This window comes from Columba livia, chromosome 6, assembly GCF_036013475.1.
Source record: "Columba livia isolate bColLiv1 breed racing homer chromosome 6, bColLiv1.pat.W.v2, whole genome shotgun sequence".
Taxonomy (NCBI): Eukaryota; Metazoa; Chordata; class Aves; order Columbiformes; family Columbidae; genus Columba; species Columba livia.
In genome coordinates, this window is record NC_088607.1 from 10,908,448 (window position 1) to 10,932,054 (window position 23,607).

At 42.4% G+C, this 23,607-nt stretch overlaps 2 protein-coding genes across 7 annotated transcripts; one reads left to right on the top strand and one right to left on the bottom strand.

Annotated features, from left to right (window-relative positions):
- Positions 1–23: 23 nt before the first annotated feature.
- Positions 24–602, top strand: BBIP1 (BBSome interacting protein 1). The gene is made up of 2 exons (XM_065067046.1): positions 24–240; positions 320–602. The coding sequence occupies exons 1-2, from the start codon at positions 195–197 to the stop codon at positions 472–474; spliced, it is 201 nt and encodes a 66-aa protein (XP_064923118.1). The 5' UTR covers positions 24–194; the 3' UTR covers positions 475–602.
- Positions 603–1,083: 481 nt separating this feature from the next.
- On the bottom strand, positions 1,084–20,625 carry PDCD4 (programmed cell death 4). Of its 6 annotated transcripts, none has more exons than XM_065067041.1 (13): positions 20,301–20,625; positions 15,988–16,137; positions 14,718–14,814; positions 11,111–11,407; positions 10,493–10,587; positions 8,169–8,282; positions 7,676–7,897; positions 7,307–7,404; positions 5,668–5,782; positions 4,958–5,065; positions 3,805–3,915; positions 3,037–3,176; positions 1,084–1,810 (listed from the first exon to the last, which is right to left on the bottom strand). In XM_065067041.1, the coding sequence occupies exons 3-13, from the start codon at positions 14,755–14,757 to the stop codon at positions 1,750–1,752; spliced, it is 1,401 nt and encodes a 466-aa protein (XP_064923113.1). In that variant the 5' UTR covers positions 14,758–14,814; positions 15,988–16,137; positions 20,301–20,625; the 3' UTR covers positions 1,084–1,749. The 6 variants fall into 6 exon arrangements, with proteins under 6 accessions (XP_064923113.1, XP_064923115.1, XP_064923112.1 ...); XM_065067043.1 differs by lacking the exon at positions 20,301–20,625 and adding an exon at positions 17,525–17,620; XM_065067040.1 differs by lacking the exon at positions 20,301–20,625 and adding an exon at positions 17,388–17,540.
- Between the last annotated feature and the right edge of the window lie 2,982 nt (positions 20,626–23,607).

The following is a 23,607-nucleotide window of genomic DNA, read 5'->3' on the forward strand; positions in this document are numbered from 1 at the left end:
TTCCGCCCCGAAGGACTACAATTCCCAGCATGCACTGGGGCACCAGCCGGCCTGAGCGCCGGGCTGTGCGCGCCCTGGCGCGCAGTGCACGCTGGGAACTGTAGTTTTCTTAGCGGAGAGCCGGCCTGCTCCCTGAGCAGCGCGCACGCCCGAGCAGGCGGTGCCAGGCCCGGTGCCGCCGTGCGGGAGCCGCCATGCAGGAGAGGAAGGACGCGTTCCGGGAGGTGCTGCCCAAACAAGGTACCGGCGGCGGCCGCGCCCCGGCAGCCGGTGCGGCCTGGCCCCGGCGCTCACGCAAGGCGCTTCTCTCCCCTTGCAGGGCAGCTGTCGGTGGAGGACACGGCCTCCATGGTGCTGTGCAAGCCCAAGGTGCTGCCGCTCAAGTCGGTGACGCTGGAGAAGCTGGAGAAGCTGCAGCGGGCGGCGCTGGAGGCGGCGCGGCCGCCCGAGGGGACACCGCCGCCCCGGCCCTAGCCTCGGGGAGGGACTGGCCTTGTGACGGAGACAGACCGAGAACCGGGGTCCTGCTGGGCGGGGGAGCGGGCCGGCGGGAGGCTCCTTTTCTGGCGTTTTCCAGTAAAAGTTCCACTTGCCGATTTCAAGGCGACGTTTCTAAATGTCTTTAGGCTGGCCCAGCCCGACACGTAACAAACCCCCGGTAGCCGCTGCTCCAGGGACAACGGGAGGAGGCGAGTTCCACCCCCCATAGCCTAATAGCGCCCGGTGCTCCCGGCCGGGCCCCGCGCTGCCCAGCAGCCTGACACCCAACTGCAGAACGGGACGAGCAGCAGGGGCGCACGGTGATGCTGTCAGTCTGCCCCCGATCCGTCTTGTTCTTGGCAAAGCTGCGCTGTATAGACGCAGCCAAAACATCTCCCTGCCAGCCTGGACACTCCCAGCAATCGCTTGTTTTCAAAAGCATTTGGTAGATACTTACTGTGAGTTTAATCACTCAGTGCTTTTCTGGAACAAGACAAGGGGGCAGTGTTAGAGGTAAAGCTTAATTGCACACACTTCAGAGATCTGAATGTGGTTAAATTCGATCTGTTTAAATTAAAAAAAAAAAAAGGCAGACAGGAGAGCTTCACAAAAAATATTTTTAATATGCTTTACCAGAACTTTGCACTTTTCCAGTTACATAGAAAAAAAACGAGACAATTTTGGTACATGGGGGCTAAAACCAACCAGTGTTCACCCCTGAAACAGATGAATTTCTTATGACCCAACTCCCATTTTCTTGCGCTCTTTAAAACAAAGAAACAGCTGTTTTTCTTCCCAAAGCACAGTATTTCTTCAGCAGCAATAGAAATGGGATCACAGCAGCTTAACTTGACCCTTCTATAAAGCTTAGTATAAACCAGTGATTTATGATGATAACACTGTCCTTGAAAGAGAAAAGCAGCAGTCAGACATCAATGCAAACATGGAATGATTAGGTCATAAACATATGGCACTTAAAAAGGTAGCTTATTTGAAGGCACCACCACAGCAGAGTGGCCAGTTGTTCTACTATATGCCCAAAGAAATAAGTTTTCTTCCTGAAATTTATAAAACTATTTTAAAAAAAAAAATGATTTGTACCCAAAACGTGCTTTTAAAAAAATATGAACTGTGCTAAGCAACTCTTAAAATTTTGGTGTATATATATGTGTATACAAATACACATACACACACCAAAAACACGTGTGTGTTTGTATATATGTAGATATCTATTTTTCCCTTTAAGGCTTCGGGAGCTGGTTCTCACATTCAGTAGCTTTCTAGTTTAAGACGACCTCCATCTCCTTCACTCACAAAGCGCTTTCTGCCTCTGTAAGAAAGCAAAAAGTACATTTTCAGTAAGTTCAAAGTAGCATTGCTTGTTTTTTTCTTTTCCATCACAAGAATCTTCTCTTGGTCTTGAGAGCCAAGTCTAAGGTGTGCAACTTCAGTAAAATTAGCTGATTTCTTGATCATTGATAAATGGCTTAAAATCTCACATCTACGTTTCTTTGTAAGGAGCTTTTAAAAATTTGCATTGTCAAGTGCTTTCTACTTTGCTCACATTTTAATGTTCACATTTGCAAAAGGTTTGAAAGCCTAGGAATGGTGTTTTTCTACCCAAAACTAAAGTACATAAGCCAAAAATGTCTCTTCAGTGTATTAAGGGTAACTGAAATGTAATCAAGCTTTTGTTGCAGCAGTGACTTTCAACCTCTCACATCCCAAGCCTGCAAAATACTTGATACCAAGATACACCAAACTCATTTTCAAAGTCCACAAATAGAGGCTGGTTTTGATAACATTTCAAAATCTGAGTTTACCGCAATCTGTCAAGAGGGTTTAACAAGCCCAACAAAGCACCCAAACTGGAAAAGATCTGTCTAACAAATAGTATTCCCAATACATAAAATGGCTAATAATAGTTTCAACAAAGTATCTTAAAATTTACATGTATTCCCCACAGGAAATGAAACTTGCGAATCATATTGTGACCAATAAGGAGAGAACAGATTAGCTACAGATCAAAGAGCATCATTTATGTACTATAGTACTATAGTACTATACAAACCACCTGGCAGATACAAAGGGATCAGGTGTGTAGAGTTTATTCCACACAAGTGTCCTGCTCCTTTTGACCATAAACATTAGAATTGGTTGTCTTATGTTACTCTATTTATGCAGTTCGGTATGTTTAAAAAATTAAGGTTGTTTTTTTCCCCACTGTCACCTACATGGATCATTGTGACCCCTGAATCTTCCTTCTCAGAACTGCCCTGATCTCTACCAAGCAAATCTGCAAAAGAGAGTAAGGCCAGACCGCATGCTCTGGAGAGCACGCAGGTGTGCTCACTTTCCTCAAGTATTTATCCCAGCCTCCACATAACAGGTTTCCCATCAGCACAGCTTCTTAATAAACTTTTTACCAGTTCAACCCCTCTATTTCTCCATCCTCCATAGTTTACAGTTCCAGTCTGTAGTACTTTGGTCATAAAATCCTGATTTCAGTTACCTACAATGGAGACAAAAAGCACCTATCTACAATAAAATGAGTACCTTGAAGGACACAGGTCTCTGAGTGGTTTGGAGATTATTCCAGCTCGAAAGCATTCCTCTACAAACCGCTCAAGCACAGAATAGGAGTGTGGCACATCCAGGTTAATATCTGGGATTTCACAGTAAACTCGTTCATAGCCCTGCAATGTAAAAATTTTACCAATATATCTGGTTATTCTATGCTTTTATTACTTTTTTTTTTAATACCCTTTTGCATTTCCAGGATTTCCTTTTCAATATAGTTTCACATATACTATGGACAGTTTCAACAAACCTAAAGGAGAGCAGCTGCAAGTCAGTGGAAAAACACAGTATAATACCAGACAATACCATAGCATTACACACCTATTTCTACATAAAAACACCAACTGAACTTTTAACTTCTTTAGAAGCCATTTGTAATTAAGTGGGTTCTTATCGTACTTCAACTATGAAGAACTACAGGATAAAAAGGAAAATTAAGTTTAAGAAAAATGAAGCTATATTGCAGTATTTACAAGTATTAACCATTTAGTTGCATAAAAGCAGTTGGAAATCTTTGACTGAAGATGGAAATATTCTGTACACCACAGTTCTGCTCAGAATTTGTACTTCTTCCAGTAGATGAGAAGTATTGTACCTACCTCAGTGACAGATTAGTTGTATGAAATACAGAATGACTATGGAGAATTTAAGAGAGTCAGCAGTAGACTACAAATGATACTTAAAGGTAAAAACTAGACAAATTTTGGAAGACCTTATGTGAAATTCTCTGAATGCCACACTTACTCTTTTCATTTGGTCCATAGTAATGACAGAAGACCTCCAGAGAGATTTCAATAAATCCAGCATCATTTTAAAGGTCTTTTCTCCAGTTGACTCCAAAACCATCACAACAGCCTAAAAACAAATCATACAAGTGGTTCAAGTACATGTTGTATAAGAATAAGGTGCCAAAAGGAGACCACGATTATGCATTTTCTGGAGAAGACAAGTTCATTTGTTACAGGCACTCACAATTTCAGTACCTTATTTGAAAAGAAAAACTTGATTAAAATCATTTGGATAAAGATAAAAGGTACATCAAACCAGAAAGGACTAGAGAGAGTGAAAAGCATTTTCTGGCTCTGGTTTGAGAGTTATGTGACTATATCCATATGGTTGCTGCAGTACAGATGGCAGTTCATTAATTTTGTATCTATGATTTTTTTAATCTGTGATTTTAGAAACACCTAAAAGTTTAAAATCTACAAATCTCCACAACCCTCATCAACTAAAAGGCTTCTGGTTTTCTATTGTGAAGGAATTTTCTAAAAGGAGTCAGTTTACTGAAAAGAAAATTTTGTGGATTGTGGGTGCTCAGCTTTATGGTGAACAACCATTTCCCAATTTGGCAGACAAAAGAGTACATGAGGGAACAGTCTCCCAGATCCAGCAGTGATGATCTTTCTCTCATGTAGTCTGGCTCTGAAATATCTCAGAGCTTTTACAAACACACTAGAGATGGAACAATTCAACCCTGAAAAGGAAGCTCTGCAACTTTACAAAAATAGGTAACACCCATTAGAATACTGAGATATCTGAAATGAAAAGGCAATAAAACACCAAAACAAAGCATGGCTTTTTGCTGATATTCCTCAGCAGAAAACAAATGAAGCTCTTCTTTTTCAGTAATCAATCCAAATTCAGCTGTTTACCCAATAAACAAAAATTAATTCCGGATCTTGTGGAGTTAGCAGCAGCTTACTTGTTGCATAACATGCACACAAATGAGCACGTAAACCATTAACTTTACATGAAACAATTTAGTTATTCAAATAACATCAGAACTTGCAATCTGAGCGTCAGATCCCAGTTATATTATTTGCATGCCCACATCAAAACAAAACCAAACCTGTTGGTATTACTGACAATTATTAAAGGGACTCTGATTTCTCCTTACTTCATATACAAGTTCATGATGAAAATGGGGTACTTCCAGTTCCTGAAGGCAGCGTTCAGCTTCCAGTACATCTCCGGAAAGCAAATACTCTTTCAGCAACATATCGATCTATTGAATTTTAAAATAAACAAAAAGCCCAACACTAATTAGATATAAAATTTATCAACTATTTTGATAATCTGCAATTAGCCCAGCAGTTAGTTCCTGAAACTCGCTGCTAGTGTTTTTATCAATGTAATTAAATTGAGACGTAACCAGTGACCTGAAACAGTGTCAGCCAAATGCCTATCCATAGTGTTAATACAGACACACAAGCGCCAAAACATAGTTTTAGATGTGTTATCACCATAAAAGGTTAATATGAATACGATTAATAGAACAGTTTGGGTTGGAAGGGACTTTCAAAGGTAACCTAGTCCAACCCCCCCTGCAATGAGCAGGGACATCTTCAACCAGATCAAGTTGCTTGGAGCCCCATCCAGCCTGGCCTTGAATGTCTCCAGGGATGGGGCATCTACCACCTCTACATGATGTACAACTGTTTTTAAAAAATACTTTGTATAAATTAAAAAAAAAATACAAAAAAACAAAAAAGGCAAAACACTCAAGACATCATTTTGCTACAGGATGTATCTCTCGGCACCATGCCAAACAAGATAAGCTTAGACAAACTAAACACTTGAGAGAAGAGTTTTGTAGAAGTCAGCTACCTCTTTGACAAGGTGTTTCACAGACTGCTGGCCACCTCCTGACCCCCACACATTGTCTATACGCTTTCCACCCTTTGTCATGCTCAGCAACACAGTAGCTCGGTCCAGTGCAGCTCTAGAAAGCAAAGTTTGTGTTTCAAAAAGTTATTACAAAACTTCATTAAAAGGTTATCTGTGGCTTCCCCCACTGCCATTCCTTTTTGGACAAAGCGACCAGGTCCCTGGGAAGAGATCAAGGTTAGCAACCCCATGGGAACATGTGTATCAAGAAGCCAGTAAGCTACCCCCCCACATCTCTTTTTGCCACCTTCACACTTCTGGTTATGCCATGCTAAGGACAGCTAACAATCCTGTGATGGCAGCAGATCTGAATCATCAGCGCAGAATCTGAAACACCCTCACGAGAAAGAATTTAGTATGTTCTTATGCATTGTATCCAGGCTCCTCCAAGAATGCAGCTTGGCATGTGTATCTTAAACAAAAGAGGGTTGAGTTGTTTCCACGCTGAAGAAGCTTTTCTACTGAAATACTCTCTTCTGTTTGGGTCTAAAAAATTACAAAAACTGGAGAATTTAAGCCAAAACAGCACTTCAGAAGGCAAGTATGTAGCTGAAAAAAGATGGTGTGAACTAGGGAAGTTTGTCAGTTCATTGAGGAAAGAATGAAAAAAGGAAATAAGGTGAAAAAAAAGAAATCTTAGATCCAGTTAAGCACCATCCAGCTAAAGAAGGAACAGTTTTTCCAACCCTCATACTGGGGGCTAGCCAATACCAATAACTCTGTTCACCAAGATTAAACGAGCAGAACAGACTGGCCAAGAAATAGCAAAAGCAGCAAAGCATCCCAGATGTGCAGTAAGGAGGCTACAACCCTTCAAATCACAGGGGACATTTCTAGAATTGACAGATAATTTTCACAACTTGAACACCCAAGTCAGGCAGCTAAGCATTTCCCTTCCTTCTGAAAGTGCCCAGCTATGATTGTTACAAATGAAGCTTTCAGAAGCTGCAAGATTTCAACACCTCCACATCAAGCCTGAAACATATGCTTTCGCAGGGGAAAGTAATAAAACACAGCTAGTTATTAAAATGTCCCTCTTTGTCAGAGATTGCTGCTTCAAACTTCTCACCCTGACACGGAAAACAATTATGCTTCTTGAGGAATAAAGCATTACAGAGAAAATCTGGGAAAGCACTGCATGAGCTTCAAACCTTTATAAGGCAAAACAGTTAATCCTTTCTGTATTTCACAACATATTTACAGCAGCTGTCCTGATGCTATATTTACCCAGTAATCACCTTAAAGCTTTTTCTAAAGACAAAACCTTCTCTAATCACTTCCTGTTTCAGCTCCCTTTTTTTTTTACCCTCAAACATAAGCTGGACAACAAACCCGACAAACTGAACTCAAATGTATTTATACATTTTCAGGCACTTTCAATATTTCTCCTGTGACTGGAGTAATTCTAGATGTTGTTGTTGTTGCAGACTTTATAGGCTTCTTTTTTATCATATTAAATTAAAAAAAAATAAGAAGTTATAGAGAACCACATGATTTTTTCTGAAATCATAAATTCCTGATCATTATTGCCTTTGGCATTTGGAAAACTGTAGCTATACAGAGAAAACAATAAAGTTACCGAGCTTGGATGCAATCCACAGTGCCTTTGTAGCCATCTATGTAGGTATTGCTTAAAATCCCATCTCCAACAGCTCTAGCAATAAATTGGCCCACCAACTGAAACAGAACAAAAGAATTTTTAATCAAATGTTGAATTTCAAAGTAGTTCTAAGTAGACTACTATAACGTGCTTGGTTTTCAGATTCTATTTAAATGAGGCATCTCAAAGTAAAAACACAGCCTGGGAAATTGGTAGGGGATTACAGACAGCAAGATAATTCATACAGATTTTTCAAGATATAGCATCTGTTTCAGCTTACTTGATCAATTTTAGCCACAAATTAAAAGAAAACCTTTTGACTACTGGCATAAAACTTTACAAACAGACCTGTGGTGCCCTGGGAGAATCCAACACCAATTCAGGTAGCTCTTTAAGCAGTCTGTCAAAGGACTTTTCCACATCAGTTTTGCTTACTACCGTCCCGCAAAGGTCAGAGATAAGCTTCGATGTCATTTCTCTGTGACTAGCCTTCCCCTCTAATGCCAAGGAAACAGCCAACACTGGCACACTGTATTTCATTTCGCCAAGGTTTAAATCCTTCAGCATCTCCTAAATAAGATTTGGAAAACAAAACAGATTAAGATTGCATAATTTTGTTATATAACATATAACATTACAAATATGTTTTTATATATACGCTTATTTTTATATATTTACATATATGCTTCTGCTTATGTAATAACTATAACTACTTAGGTATCCTTCTTGCACATTTCTTGCCAACATCTCTATACACACATTTATAGCTAGCAGTTGGGATTCCTTCATTTGCTACAGGTTTACCCCCTACAATAAAAAAGTAAAAAGACATGTGACGTACCGAAACTTCGTTAGTATCTCCATGTTCAAAATACTCCTGTATGATTGGTGTTAAAGTTTTTTCAAATGCTCTTTCATCCAGAGGCAAAACTACTGTTTCATAGACACAGTTTTCCTGTTTTAAAAGACAACAAAAGCATATAACCTTTTGTAAAAAGTACTGCCCCTTCTCACATCTCATGCAGGGCTAATAGCATCAAAATACATACTGGACTCAGCTCTGGGGTCCCCAATATAAGAGGGACATGGACCTGTTGGAACAAGTCCAGAGGAGGCTACGAGGATGATCAGAGGGCTGGAGCACCTCTCCTATGAGGACAGGCTGGGAGACTTCGGGCTGTTCAGCCTGGAGAAGGCTCTGGGGAGACCTTATAGCAGCCTCCCAGTACCTAAAGGGGCCCTACAAGAAAGCTGGAGAGACACTTTATACAAGGGCACATAGCAACAGTACAAGGGGTAAGGGCTTTAAACTGTGCAGATTTAGGTTAGATATAAGGAAGAAATTCTTCACCACAAGGGCGGTGAGGCTCTGGAACAGGCTGCCCAGAGAAGCTGTGGATGCCCCATCCTTGAAAGTGTTCAAGGCCAGGCTGGATGGGGCTTTGAGCAACCTGGTCTAGTGGAAGGTGTCCCTGCCCATGGCAGTGGGGTTGGAACTAGATGACCTTTAAGGTTCTTTCTAACCCAAACCATTCTATGATTCTATCTTCGAAATCCTTAATGCTTTAGTCTTGGTAGTCAGTGTTCTGCCAGAAAACATCAGATGGTCTCTACAGTTGAAGTGTGGACAAGCTGGCTAACTGTCATGCTTCTTATATTTTGGATTTACTGTTAGCTGAATTCAACTGAAAGGCTGAATTTACTGTTAAACAATGGTGACCGCTCCGAACTGTTCCTAGGATTCTGCTGACACCACACGAAAACAGCCCAACTGCCTGTGCACTGAAGGCAGAGCGACAGAAACCCCCGGCCCAGACCAGCAGTCAGTTGTGCCACAGCACCAGATTTAGTTTTCAGCACCTTTCCCTGCAAGTGGCACTTCAGTCCCTAACACCCAGCCTGCCTGTTTTCCCTCTTCCTTAACAACTGCGTGACCAGGCAGGTGACAGCATGTACAAATCAAATAAAAGGCATTTTCAGAATATTTGTGAGCAAAGACATTCCATAAAGGGAAAAAAGAATCACAGAGCAACTGCCTCCTGTATAACCACGTCCTGCAGAGTTCCAGCACGGCCAGATCCCACTGCTGTAATTCAGTTCCCTATTTATTCCTCACAGACTACAGAAGTAACATTCAAAGCAATATTACAGAAATCTGAAAAAATAAGTTTTCCAGCTAATGGCTAGTGGAAAGAAGCTTTCCATGACAAAGAAGTATAGCAGAAGTCCAAAAGCCTATCCTTCCACCACGTTAGTTTACAACCTTGGAAAAGTTAAGCATACAGAAGTTCCAGATTATTCATTCTTCATTAAATTTGTCTTTTATGCACTTGTGAGCTTTATTTTTTTAATAGCTATCTCTGCCCATGTGAAGTGCTAAATTGCAAGAAAAAAATGATAGTGGAAGAAGGTTTTGATATTCCCACATACCATCCTCTCAGCGGCTATCGGTGCAGCAAACAGCCTCTGCTCAAAGGACACTGCCGTCACTCTGCTTAATTTATACAGAATTTACTTACAGTCTCACAATTGTATTGATTTCGGAGATTTTAGTAATTTTTATTTGTAACCAGTGTTTCCCTTCCTCAGTGATTTAATGTTATAAAGCACCCTTTGCGCAATTATATTTATATCCCCCCACCCCGATAATACATAATAAGGTGCAATCTTCCACAACATATTCTAAATGTAGACAAAATATGCAGGCTATGAACTTTGCACTAGTTTGATGTGTTTATACCAAGTAGACACATGACATTGTGAGGGCTGGGAACACATGGAAGAGAAAAATCCATGAAGTCACAGACTGAACTCCCAACTTCATAAAGTCTGTGTTGCATTTTTAACATGGTGCCTGTTTGCAATACAGAGCAGCACTGCAACATTCACCTCCATGGGAACCAGCAGTGAAGAACGTGCCTGTGAAAAGGCACAGAAAGAGGGCCTGTGTGGTAAGATTTGTGAGTATTTGACTGTGACACTTTAACACCAGTTATCTTTTAACTAGCCAATAAACCATTCTTCAACATAAAAATGAACATTTAGTACAGCCAGGCTGACATTCACATAACTCACAAGGTCAAACTTCCATTAATATAAGTATCACGGCAATTGAAATTAATAAAGGAAATCAAAGCCAATACTGCAAAGAAATTATTTGCCTACCTGGTCATCATCATAGTTAGGGTCTTTAATATCTACTTCTTCCACATCATACACTTGACCTGGTGTTCCCCAAACTCCTTTACCACCTGCTCCACCTGGCAAAATATGGGACAGTTTACAAAGAATACTTCTGAGTTCAACTCAACATTCATTCACTTAAGAGTGATGGATCACTGTGCCCAACTCCTGACTCTAACACAACACACTGAAAAGCACGTATTCGTATGACATGTTCCCACTTCAGCAACTAGTCTTTTCAATCACTTTTCAGTAAGATACTAGAAACAGTGTGAAACTGCGGAAGAATTACTGAAGGTTGAAATTGTACTTTTAAATATAACCAGGCTGTAAGTTTGCAATAATAACAGTCCTGTAAACCACCAACAGTTCAAATTTGTGTATTAAATTTGCTAAGAAAAGCTACTTAAAGACAGAAGTTAATTGGCAATACATATATAAAATTTTCTGATAAGAATGCCACTTACTATCTAACATAAAGTACCAACAAATGCCTCCTCAGAGGCTGCAGTTTATGAAAATTATTCGCAGTGGAAAAAAAAAAATAAATGTTTTGGACAGAATCTTTATACGCTACTCTCTTCACTAAGCTACACCAACCTTTCTTTGGCAGACCTCTTCCCTTTCCAGACCGGGATCGCCTGTCCAGGAGTTTCCCCTTTGGGCTCGTTGGTACAGCTCCAATCTTCAGTGTCTCTCCATTGTCACTAACAGAGTCTCCTCTCCCAGAATCTCTAGAAGAATTTTTCCTCAATCGTCTCTTTGCTTTAGCATTTATTTTGGCTTCAGTAATTGAAGTTGCGGGAATCCAATTTCCATTGATTTCAGTCTTTCGTTCCTCAGACCCACCATTTTCTTCATCACCGGAAAATGGAGCGTCACTTAGATTCTCAAGCTCTTAAAAAGGAGACAGAGAAAAAAAACTGTTACAGTTTTAAACGGTTTTATGTTAGAATACCCAAACATATTGCATTTTAAAAGGATTACGACATTAAACAGAATTCTTATTTCCAAAAGTGCTAAGGCAATGGTGGTGTTTTTAAAATATGTCTACGCACTGCAGCAATAAGGAGTTCCTTATTCCCCAGCACAAACTATCCACAGTTTAAACAGAGCATATGTCAAGTGCTGGAAAGTGAATGAATAAACCATTTATAAACAGGTAAACCACAGAAGACCCCACCCTTGTTAAACAAAAACTATCAGAACTCCTCAGTGCATAAGATCCAAGTGCCTAGTTCTCACTCCACCCACTCATCTCATGATTTAGAAACAAACAAAACTGCCAACACAGTAAATTCCATAAGAACTCACTAATGTTAACAGGCTAGTCACACCAAAGTGAAATTAATTTCCTAAATCATCAACCAACATACCCCTCACGCAAAGAATTTCAAGCACAGCTTGCCAGCTGGAAAAGCAATGATTTAGACTCATAAGAACACAAAACCATCACTATTTTTATTTTTTGTTCTTGAAGTTATGGGGAAAAAAATGCTGTTTAGTACAAAGCCTGGGGAGTTCAGTAACAAAGGCTCATAGAATAAATAAAGTCTTTTGAAACAGTGTGATCTTTCTTTTTCCCCTATGGATTGCCCCTCACTGTAGCTTCTGTCAAGACTCTTTCTAAAATGGCCATGGTTTATTCCCCAGCACAATCATATATAATAGGTAACTAGCTTTGTTTCATACTCAACAAATAACTCCCTCACAACAAGGATCTGTAAGTGTCTCAGAGCACTGAGAAGTGCAACAGTTTCACTGTTCTGGGAAGTTAATGGACATTTAAAACTGGATATAAAGTCTTTTATTTCACAAAGTTAGGATGTCTCCCACCTGAGCTGTATGGTTCAGCAGAATGTCGTACTGAGAGCATCACAGGCATAAGCCGTTTTAGGTTCTTCTTCCCCTTCTTAAACATCAAGATTTAAAAAAAGCACCTGGGGACAACTTTACATTGCAGTGAATACCCTGAGAGCCCTCACAAACTGAAAAACACACATGGAAAGGTAACAGCCTTGGCTCTGTTCCATAGCCATTCTTTTCTTGAGGATTTAGTGGAGTCTTAAAGATCCAGCCTATAGCCCCAACCCTAAGAAGCACAATGAGGCACACAGAAGCTGCTGCTTTTCCAGCTGTGCCAAGCCTGCTTTACAGAAAAGTTCACTGCCATAAGCCCAGAATATGACCAGTATTTTAAATTTGTATTTGAACTTAGCTGAATGTATTACTTCACCATTCCAATACACTCTAATTAGCAACATCATTTGGCAATACTTCTCAGAACTGTGTTTTTTCAATTCAAAACAGGTTCATGAAAAGTTTTGAAAGTGAAGTCCACTAATAAAATATTTGCAGCCTCAAAGTATTTAACCATATCAAAGAGGATATCACACTACAAAACGAATAAAGTTTGATGCAACTGCCTCCTTCACGATCAAAGAAGTAACATTCAGACACTAGTGTTCACAGATGTGAATGCTACAGCTGAACAATAATGCAGCCACTCCAGTCTAAGCTTCATCTTTCCACTCATTACTCCCACAAAAGCATTCCTTTTATGCTTCCAGCAAGTGAAAAAAGAAAAGCATGCATCATGTCCAGGAAAAGATTCCCCACAACAAACTTTCTCAGCTTGTCTCACATTTTAATAAAACAATGAGAGATTTGCATAAAGCTAGCAGCAGGGGAAAAAAGCAAAACCAAACAGAACAGGTTTCCTTCCTCTCGCTCCCCTGGGAGGCCACATCGGCACAACAAGCACATCTCAGACAACTGAATTTAAACTCTTCCCATTAATTTCTCCAGTTCAGACCTGCAATCTGGCTGTCCAAAAACTATGCTCTTCAATGACCATTTACTTCTGTCTCCATCTCCAAAGAAAATGGCCAACAATTAACACAAGTCAGTCCAGAATCTGACAACTAAGGATAAAAAGGGAGGCTACAGCCCAACCTCCTTACACAAGCCTGATCTCAGGTTCCAGACTAAAGGAAATCCTCCACAGGAAACATCCTGCCCATAAGACAATATTTCTCAATGCGTTATTAAACTATTTTTTTTATATGACACTATCAACCTCTTTCTCCATAATGCCATAACCAACTGCCCTTACACTACTAGTTTCCCAGTTAGGCTGAAAAATCAGGTTAAACAGATGTACTAGTTTTCAACAATTTCTAAATTAGTTTTTTTTTAAAGTACACATAAAATGATACAAATATTCCTTTCAGCTCCTCAATTTTACATGATATAACATATAGATATATAAGCAATAACAAGGCTCTATAAAATTTAAGACTATGCTTATTACATATTAAAAAGTTCTCCAAATTTATCTTACTATTCTGCTATTAAGCCCAGCAGGTACACTTAAAATCTGTGCTTTTATGGTGCTACCTTAATTAACAAAGCCTTCAGCAAATACTTACCTACACACACATTTCATTTGACCAAACCAGGTCAATTTAGATATCCACCAGTATCCCACCTACTATCCAAATATAATTCTAAAATGCTGTGAAGCAATGTATCTTCTACACCAAACTAATTCTGGTTTAAAATAAGAGGTCATATGGAGCATGTTGCCACTTCAACTGCATTACATGCTACCTTAACACAAGATTTTTTTCTGAAAAGTATTTAAAAGCTACAAAAACTCTTTGGTATACAAAGGTCAGTGCAGATCATCACAACCTTCGGAATACAGAGAATAACTTGAAACTGTGTTAACTTGACTAAGCATCATAATACACCTTGTGATATGGACAAGACAGTCAATTTCAGCGCAGTCTCTAACACTTATTTGGTAAATTTTTCCCATGCCAGCTCACTTCCAGTCAAGCCTTTCATAATTTCTTTCCTCTAATTTTAAGCTAAACATATACAGAATTTGTACATTTTATGTTTTACTTTTGAGCTTATTCATTTCTTTGCACCAGACCTACCGAAGTCAGTTGCTGAGTCCAGAGTCAGTATTATTTAGTAAGTTAAAGAAATGTTAACTTCATGATTCTAACACATTTTGAAATAAATGTAATCAAACAGGGTACTATGATATATAACTGAAAGAACTATTCTTTAAATTTCTGATGAAGATTTTATTTTTTAACCAGCACTGTTAAAAAATGAACGGATAACAATTTTTCTACAGAGAACACCTGAGGTCAGCTAAGCAACTATAAGTAAAACAATACTAATTACTCACCTGTTGGGGTAATATAAATGTGCTCCTTTTCTACTTCCATAGTTGCTTAACAGAACTGACCGTGAAATGTAGAGTCTTAATGTTTTCCCTCCAAGACCTAAACAGAAACAGAGAAGCTTAGGGGAAGAAAAGCACTAGACCAAATCTTAAAAGAGGTAAAAAGCTGCACCAGCTCCACTCACAAAATACAATGCCTTTTTTTTTTTTTTTTTGTTAATTGTAATTAACTATCAGTAACCACTGAGAAGTTCCTGGGAAAGTAAATGGTGTAATGTGAGACAGCACCACCCTCAAACACATCTAAGCCTCAATGTCTTAGCAGCCGTCAGTCCTGTTGCTTATAAAGGAGACATGAGGATAAAAGCCGTTATTTTAAGGGTAAAAGCCCTGTGTGTGCAGCTTTTTATAGTTGATAAAAGCCATCTCTATCAACTTAGACTATCCTATTCTGCAAAGTGGTTATCTATTTGAACATACAATATCAATGTTACAATTGCATCCACAGGAGAAATATTCTTCAGGTGAACTACACTGATAAAATGGTACCAATTTATCGAGTTCAGGCCAGCCCTTAGAAAACAAGCTGTTTTTTGTTCCTTCTGTTGAGAACATTATGTTTTACTGTATGTGTACATACAGCTGTCAAGCTTTCACATCTGTGCTTCTGCACCCTTCAAACACTCCTTACAACTACCATTCAATCTGCAAGGAGGAAAGTCCAACACTTCTCCTTCTCTGTTACTCTCTCTTTCTCCCTCTTCCTGACAGCTGCTATAATAAAAACAACCCCATGCCACTGTGAAAGACATGGCATCATCCACCTCTCCTTTACACAAAAAAAAATCAGCAGCTCCAGAATGTCACATACACTTTTTCATTTGCAAGATATTCACAAATCACTTTATAGTGCTGTGAATATCACTGGTATTTGTGTCCACCCCATAAGACTCTAGTGGCTCCTTTTACCCCTTTCTCATCCTTTTCTGCCCCGAAAACAGCTTACCGTTGAGTGGCAAGATTGTGACACCAAACAACAGCACTCCCTTCCCCTTTTTTTCTCCTTCCTTGTTTTCCCTTCTTAAGCCCACTTGCCTACCACAAACGTATTAACTCCCAATGATTCATCACAGACCGTTGGCAATAAAGAAACTCTGGTTTAGGGCACACCATCAAGCTGTCATGATCTTGCATTTCCTAACGTCACCGCAAGCAGTTAACAGCTTTGTGCAACAAGAAGTCCTCCCTGCCCCGCATAATTTATTTAAGTTACCTCAATCAATCATTCAGGAGTTCTCAAGTGTTCCCAGCTACAGTTTGTTGACAGATATTTTTTGGTACAGATCTCAGTCTAATCTGAGCAAACTACTTTGTCAGAACAGTTTTATTCTTCCTAGTGTAATGTTCCATCAGTTGTTCACCTCTTTGAAAAAGAAGACAAAGGACAAAACCTGTATTAAATAACAATAATGCGTTACATAATTTGTAATCAAGTACTAACATTCAAATGGAGAAATCTATTTTTCTCATATAGGGCCCTAGTTGAGATTCTCCATCTATAGCATGTAATAGATAACAATGCAATGTTCATATGCTGTCTTTTTGAGATGCAGCATCCTGTTTTGTTTGTAACAAGGATGAGGGAATAACTGAGCTTTACAATTCATGTCGTCATACTGATCAGAAGACATAATCACAATTTAGCAATGCACCCTCTTGTGAACTCAAGCCAACAAGTCTGCTGGAACTTCAGGATGCTGGTATTTATCACCGTTATCAAAAAAATCATTTTATATTTTGCAGAGCTATACCACACAGTACTACAAATCAACTACAGAACACAATTTGAAAACCTGCTTTAATAACATCAGAATAAATAACCCCAAATTGTTATATTAGAAGAGATAATACAGGAACAAAATTGAGATAATTTAAGTATCTGCAGAACAAGAACACCACAAAGAGATTTAAGATTACTCAGCAATACAAACAGTACTTTTGTAGTTCAGCAGACAAGGGTATTTTTCTAAGTCACTGGAAACCACCAGCAAAATATACTCAGCTACATACATACATTGTACCCACCACCACTGCAGGTACTTCATCTAAATAAGCAATTTTACCCCAGGAGGTGCATACCAGCACACCAACATTTAGGAACAACACATGCTGCCCAACAAAGCTTCCAAAACTTCTCAAAACCTCACACCTATACAAAACATCCCTGAAGAGCTTCCACACAGCTTACAGGATTTTTGTCCTTCCCCTAAGCCAACACTCCTCACTACTAAGGCTTTCGGGACCTGCAAATGCCACCCGCTATTCTGCAACCACATGCAAAACCAGCCAGGTAAGCCCTAGCTACTCCTACGACCCCGTGGTGCGGAGGAGACGATCGGCGGAGCCAGGCGGCCCTCAGGGAGGGCGGGAGCGGGGCTGAGGCCCGGCGGGAGCGGCTGCCCCGGCCCCGCCGCCACACGCCCGCACGGCTCAGGCCCGGCAGCCGTTGATCCAGCCCGGCTGCGGCCGAGCGGCACCCGCGCCTCAAGGGACGCGCCCTCAGCAACGCTGCCACGGCCAAAGGCGCCGAACCGGGGCTCGCTGGGCAGCCAAGCCCGCCTGCCACCGGCGAGAAACCGGAGGCGACGGGGCTGCGAGAGCGAGGCGGGCTACCTGGCCAGGGGGTCAGTCGGGGGGAGCAGCTCCTCACGGTGCCAAGCGCCCCGCGGCCTGGCCGCCTCCACACACCCAGCAGAGCCGCCCGGGCCGGGCCCCGCCGCGTCCCCTCACCCCACCCGCGGGACCGTTACCGGCGGCCCCGCCGCTCCGCCCCGCCCCCTCAGCCGCGCGCGCCCCGGCCTGCTTGTTGTTGTTTTCTTCCCCCCAGCGACACGGCAGCCAGCGACGCCGCGGATTGGCTGGCTCCCGCCTGCCGTCGCAGCCAATCGGCGGGCGGGGTGCCGGTGGGTGGGGACAGTGGGTTTGTTCAGCCCTCAAGAAAAGAACAGGAGAGAGGGGGAGGGTGAAACCATCTCGAAGGTGTCGGCGGGGGGTAGGGGTGGGGGAGTGGGAAGGAACCATTCGTGCGGAGAGGGGCCCCGCAGCGCTCGGCGGTGCCCGGTTGCTGGGCGGCTGCTGGCCCGGCCCGGCCCGGCCCGGCCGTAACCCGCGGGCAGCGCAGCCTTCCCGGGCGGAGGTGGAGGAAATGCCTCGGTGCGTGAGGGAGGCAGAGAGACTCCTCCCTGTAGCGCTGCGTGCTTGGCTCCCTCATGCTCAAGCCCGGTCCTGCAGGCCCTCCGGGCTGGTGGTGAAAATAAAGCTGTTTTTTGCTGTGTAGGTGCATGAAGAAGTGTCCCTGGGGGCTGTCACACACACACCAGGCCAACAACACGCACTTCCCCATCTAACATAACCCAGCCTACTTGCCAAAGCACATGGTGCCATCATCTGACTCATTAACATCAAGGGGCATCATTAGTGTCGAGCAGCAACACCTTGGGCAGGTTTTAGGTGAGATGTGGAACAACAGAGCCCGGGATGTGGAAAATCGGCTGCACGCAGGCACCCTGTGAGGGCATGGAGGGCGTCTGGGGGTGCAGTGACAGATCGGCAGTGGGACGAGGAGAGCCCCGTGTCCCCAGACCCACGGGCAGCGCAGGAACCGCGGCCGCTGTGCTGGGCTCCTCTTCAACGCTGTGTCCTCCTCCTTTAGTTAGAAACTTTTTGGTTTTTAAGCAAAACCATCAGAAAAACGATTTATTATCCTGTATTTGTGTTGCTCCCAGCTAACTTGGGTTTTGGACTTTTTGCTGCCTCTTGGCACCTTCTTCAGCGTTGGGTGTTGGAGGAGAGGGGTTGAGGCAGGAGGACGGGGAGACACAACTGCCTGGGGGCTGGCAGACAGGATCCCTACTGGTCAGGACACCCAACAGATTAAAGGTGCTGCAGCTGCCTTCTCCACTGCTCAGACCCTTAACACGCTGCGCCTTTAGGGTTGACAGCTCACCCATGCCTATCCATCCACTACCTTCCAAACTTTCTACCTTCTTTTAGTTTACATTTACCCTGTTTATTCTACATGCGCTGCCTGAGGCCAGACACCTAATTAGAGATGGTAGTCTCCCTTCACTGTCATGTATTTTACCTCCATTCACAGTCTTCTCCTAAACACTCAGCTAAACCCTTTGTTTTCTCTCTGTAATTTGTGACTCTGGAGACCCCAAGCAATAGCAGTCCAGTGCTATGAGAGAAGAAAATACAGATTCCTTCTGCTTTAATACATTTGCATCGCAGGATTTTTCAGCTGCCAGCAAAAGAATCCTCAGTTAACAGATTATGACTTGTCTTTTGTAGCAGTTTTACATATATTTTCAGTATCTTTCTACTCCAAATCAGTGTACTTTTGACTGCAATAAGAGCCAAACTTTCCTGGTGTGAGAGCCTCTAAATTCATTTACTGGCCAAGCTCTGCATGAATCATCAACACTGGGTTCGAGAATTAAAACAACAGTGATCTCTTAAAAGACTGTGCAACATGATTGCTGTATTTCTAATGATAAATACTTTCCCCATCAGACAAATGACAGAAAGAAAATCTTTCTTGTTCATGAAGACACTAAGTTGCAGACATTTTCAAGTCGGGACAGTTCAACATGCTCACACAAGACTTTTTTTCACATGCAACCTGGAGGCAGCCTCAAAAGATGTTGTTTCCCCATCAATCAAAAACTATTTTCTGGGTTGTGCTTTGCAGCCCCACTGACTAGCATCTACCAAACAAACCACTACAGTGTCATCAGTGACATTTGGAAAATAAATCCTAGCTAATAATATAGATCATGAAGCAGGTTCCCATGCAAATGGGCTTTAAAAAGATTTTGCAAGGAAGAGGAAGGAGGCAGAGAAACTGAAACAGTAACCAGAACCTGCACAAGAGAAGATGTCACAAAATACCACACCAGTGCATCATGCCAGTTACACGTTTTAAAGCACCGTGGAAAATTGCTTGAGGATTTTGTGGTAAAATTTAGGACTGGATCACTTTCAAGAGGCCCAAAAGCTGTCTCAGTAATCAAAAGATGAAAACCCCTAAGCCATCCAGCACACCTCCAGATAAGAAAATAGTGTGTTTTTTCCCTCTTCTGCTGAATGTCTCTATTAGCAGCTGGCTTCTCAATCACTGAAAATCTCCTCTAGATTTGACTGCTTGGACTTTCTGATTTTTTAAACACCGTGACCTGAAAAAAAGGGCTGAACGCACACGAAAGATTATTTGTATTTTGCCATTGCATCAACCAGTCTACTAACAGATACTGCCTCTTCTTGCCTTTCTAACCTCAAAAACGCCTGTCGCATTTACAAGACAGCTGATCGCATGCGAACCTCTGAGCTGCGGAGACCCGCTTGCTCCCTCCCCCCGCCACACTGATAGCAAACATACCACCAAAACCTCCATCAAAAGAGCAGAATTCCTCGTCCCATAGAAAACAAAACAAAACAAAAGACCCTCTTTGCACCGTTTCTGGCCACTCCGCAGCCGCACACAACCTGTGCGGGCTCCGCGCCCGCCCACCGGCCCCCCGGTACCTGAGCCCGCCCGCGCCCCGCGGGACTCGCCGGAGCTCCCGGCCCCTCTGCGCTGCCAGCCCGGACACCACCGACCACCTGGAGCAAAAGGCTTCGCAGGGAGGCGAGCAGAGCGCTTTCTAGCCGTCTTCCTTTCCTTCCAGCCTGCTGGGTTGTTTTCAAACTCTCTCCTCCCTTTCTCACACGCTGGCCAAGCCCTCCCGTAACACCCAGGGGAGGGATCCATTGGCTGAGGTTCCCCAAAACGCGTGGAACAGCCCTTCCCCCGACCCATGGCTGGAACACAATGGGCACCGCGTGTCTCCGGCTTGTTGCCGGCCTTCGCTTTTCATCAGGGTTTATCTGAGCTGCAGCTGGGGTGACTCACGTAGGTTGCCCGACCTCCAGCACCAGAGAGAGCTGTGAAAAGCAGAGAGTTGTGTTGGCTTAGAAATATCACATTTTTGTTCCGCTCCGCACTGCGGATTTTTCAAAGTTTCACTTTCTGCTTGAAATATTTTTGAGAGGCAGCATCTGTGCTCCTGACACCTCAGCAGTTCTGTTTGATTACAATCGAGTCTGTTACGGTGGCGCTTGGAATATGAATTTCCACACATAATGCAGACAGCAAAAGTGTATCTTTATCTGCAAAATCAATCTGCTCTGTTCAGTTGCCTGTCTCTTGGCCTTCTGCTTTCTTTTCCTTCACCCTACTTTTATTTTTGCGTCTTCTGCAAAGGTGCCTTCATAAAATGAACTGCAAGCACAGCAGTCCCCTTCCTCATCCGGCAGCATCAGCTTTAGGTTGAAAGGATACTGAAACAGTCCTTCTCTTTTTTTGATGCTCAGTAATTAGAGTTGCTTTTGAACATCCTCCTGCAGGTCTGTCTGTGAGCTGGGAACGGGGCTGTGCTGCAGACCTGGGCACCCTTGGGAGCTGGGGGAGGATTGGCTCACATTTGCCTGTGGAAACAGGAGTATCACCCACTGTGATGGCTTTGGACAAACACCTTCCTGAACCACAGCTTGCCTGTCTCTAGTGTGGCTTTCCAGGACTTGCCCCTCACAAAAAGCCTTTCCTCTTCATATTTCTGAGTACGCCCTCCTGGCAGAAGCGTTAGAGTTGGGTTTGCTTTGTCGAACTGTTCCGAGCATGTCTCTGTGCTGCAGTTGTCACCTGTTCGTTCTTGCCTTAACAAAAGGTAATCACGCATTTGAAAAGATGCTTTACTGGATAGGGCTGAACTTGTGAAATGTGTAGAAAAATGGGAGTACTTGATTTAAGAGTTCCAGACAGTGAGTTCATTTAAAAGGTAACAATCAGAAACATGAAATACTGCCTTTACCTCAGAATAATTGTCCTTTTTTACTGGTTTACTGTGGGAGAAAATCTTATGGGGCCATTTATTAAAACAAGGTGTGTTATTGCCTTGTAATTATTATTTAACAAGCTGAGGTCCTGTGATTAACAAATCATGTGCCTGCTTTTGTGTGTGTATAATCACATGCTCCATCTTTGTATTGACAGAGGGTTACAGAATATTTACCTCTGTGCATAGGACTGGCAGGAACTTCTGTGCTACCAGGTCTCCTATCACAGGCACCGCCTGATGCAATCCTTTTCAAAAATGTCTTGAGTTCTGTCCTCAAAGTGGTTTAGTATTTTGCATGCACAACTGCTATTCCAGAACCATATTGTCAAATGGTTAGTAACGATCTTCTATCCAAAATGTCTGACACCTCTTGCTGATCATTTATTCTGTACCAGCACTGGCCCTTAGCACCATCAGCTCTTCCTTCTACCTTCCTGGGAGTATCTAAGCAGAGAAACCCTCCTGCTCCTGGCATTCACGTTCAAAAATGAAGTGAGACATAGACTCTATTCCAGCACACCCCAGCCCTTGCTGCAGCCTGGGCTGCACCTTTCCTGCAGCCCTCAGAACTGCATTTCTCACTTCATGTCAGCTATTGGTGACCAAAGTGCAAGCTGCCAGCTAGCTTGTAGGAAAGAGTTTGGTCATTTGTGCCCATGATCATCACTTTCTGCTGCTGACACCTTTTTTTCTGTGTAATATCTCAAGCCTCCTTTGTCTTGAGGTTGCTTCATATTTTCTGCCATCAGCAATTTCACCAGTTCTCCACTAACATTAGTGCCAAGCTCATTTACAAATGCACTTTGCCAGATCTCCAGGAGTGATGTCTAACACTCCCCCGGTAACTGCCCTCCAGCCTGACAGCCGTGCTGCTCTCACAACAGGTCTTTATGAGACTTATACCTTGTGTTAAATCACTTCTCCCTTTTCTTAAGAACTTTCCAAATGACACCATATGAAATGTGCAATTTAAGTTCAGATAGGTGAGATTGACCTCATTTTCTTCACTAAGCAAATGGCTTGCAGCTTACCTTACCCAAGAAAGATAAATGGGTTTGATAAACCCATTTAATCTCATGCCATTTACCTCTCTGTTTTGCTAGCCTTTCCTCCACCGTTTGTTCTGAAGTTTTCCATACACCATTAGGCTGAAACCTTCATGCCTGTTCTTGTCCAGATCGGTTCACTTCTCCCATACAGGCTCACAGTGCTCCTGTCCCTGACTGAGGGACCTGTTAAAGACATCGGGCCAGTTCTTCCAGAGCTCTGGCATGCAGATTAGCCCGTTCCTCTGCCGCCAGCGCAGGAAGGAGCCCTGAGATTTGCTTCTATCCTGGCTGTGAGCATTTCCGTACCCCCATCCCATTATCCTTCTCATCCACAGCCACATGATTAACATCCCCATCTTCAGTGAAAGTTAAGGCAAAGTATGAGTTTGGGATTTGCACACACCTGCTGTACATTAAACCCTGTCCCATGTAATCTCTCTTTTTCCTTCCCTGTTGTCTTCAGCTGTATGTCACCAGGAAAAACATTTCTCCATTTTTATTAATATACTTTAAAAGATGAAACTCAGACTCAGTTTTGAGACATAGCTTTTATATCCGATCGGTTATTCTGCTTTTTAAACTGATCCCTTGTAATGACAGCTTAGTGTAATTTCTGAGGTTGAAATCAATTCAGCTGCAGCCTCTGCCTTTAAGTTTTTCTCCTTTCCTGGATTTTATCCCCACTGAAATTATATTTAATTAACTAGAGTTTTATCCCCAGTCCTGGAGTCTCATCCCAGTAAAGTTTAGATGTGCAAATCCCTAAATTCCTAAGAAAAGCTGAGTATATGGATTGGTTTCTATTATTCATTTAAATTCACCCCTTGGACATCTGAAGGTGTATCAGTCACACCTGCCTTGATCACAGGGTTGTAATTGTGTAAATGGAGTACTGTTTATCATTAG

Excerpts from the sequence above, each read along its gene's own strand:
- BBIP1 (XM_065067046.1), top strand. The coding sequence starts at position 195 with ATGCAGGAGAGGAAGGACGCGTTCCGGGAGGTGCTGCCCAAACAAG. Across the intron at positions 241-319 it reads GGAGGTGCTGCCCAAACAAG|GGCAGCTGTCGGTGGAGGAC; the intron begins GTACCGGCGGCG and ends CTCCCCTTGCAG.
- PDCD4 (XM_065067041.1), bottom strand. The coding sequence starts at position 14,757 with ATGGAAGTAGAAAAGGAGCACATTTATATTACCCCAACAG. Across the intron at positions 8,283-10,492 it reads CTAACTATGATGATGACCAG|GAAAACTGTGTCTATGAAAC; the intron begins GTAGGCAAATAA and ends CTTTTAAAACAG. Across the intron at positions 7,898-8,168 it reads GAGATACTAACGAAGTTTCG|GAGATGCTGAAGGATTTAAA; the intron begins GTACGTCACATG and ends AATCTTATTTAG.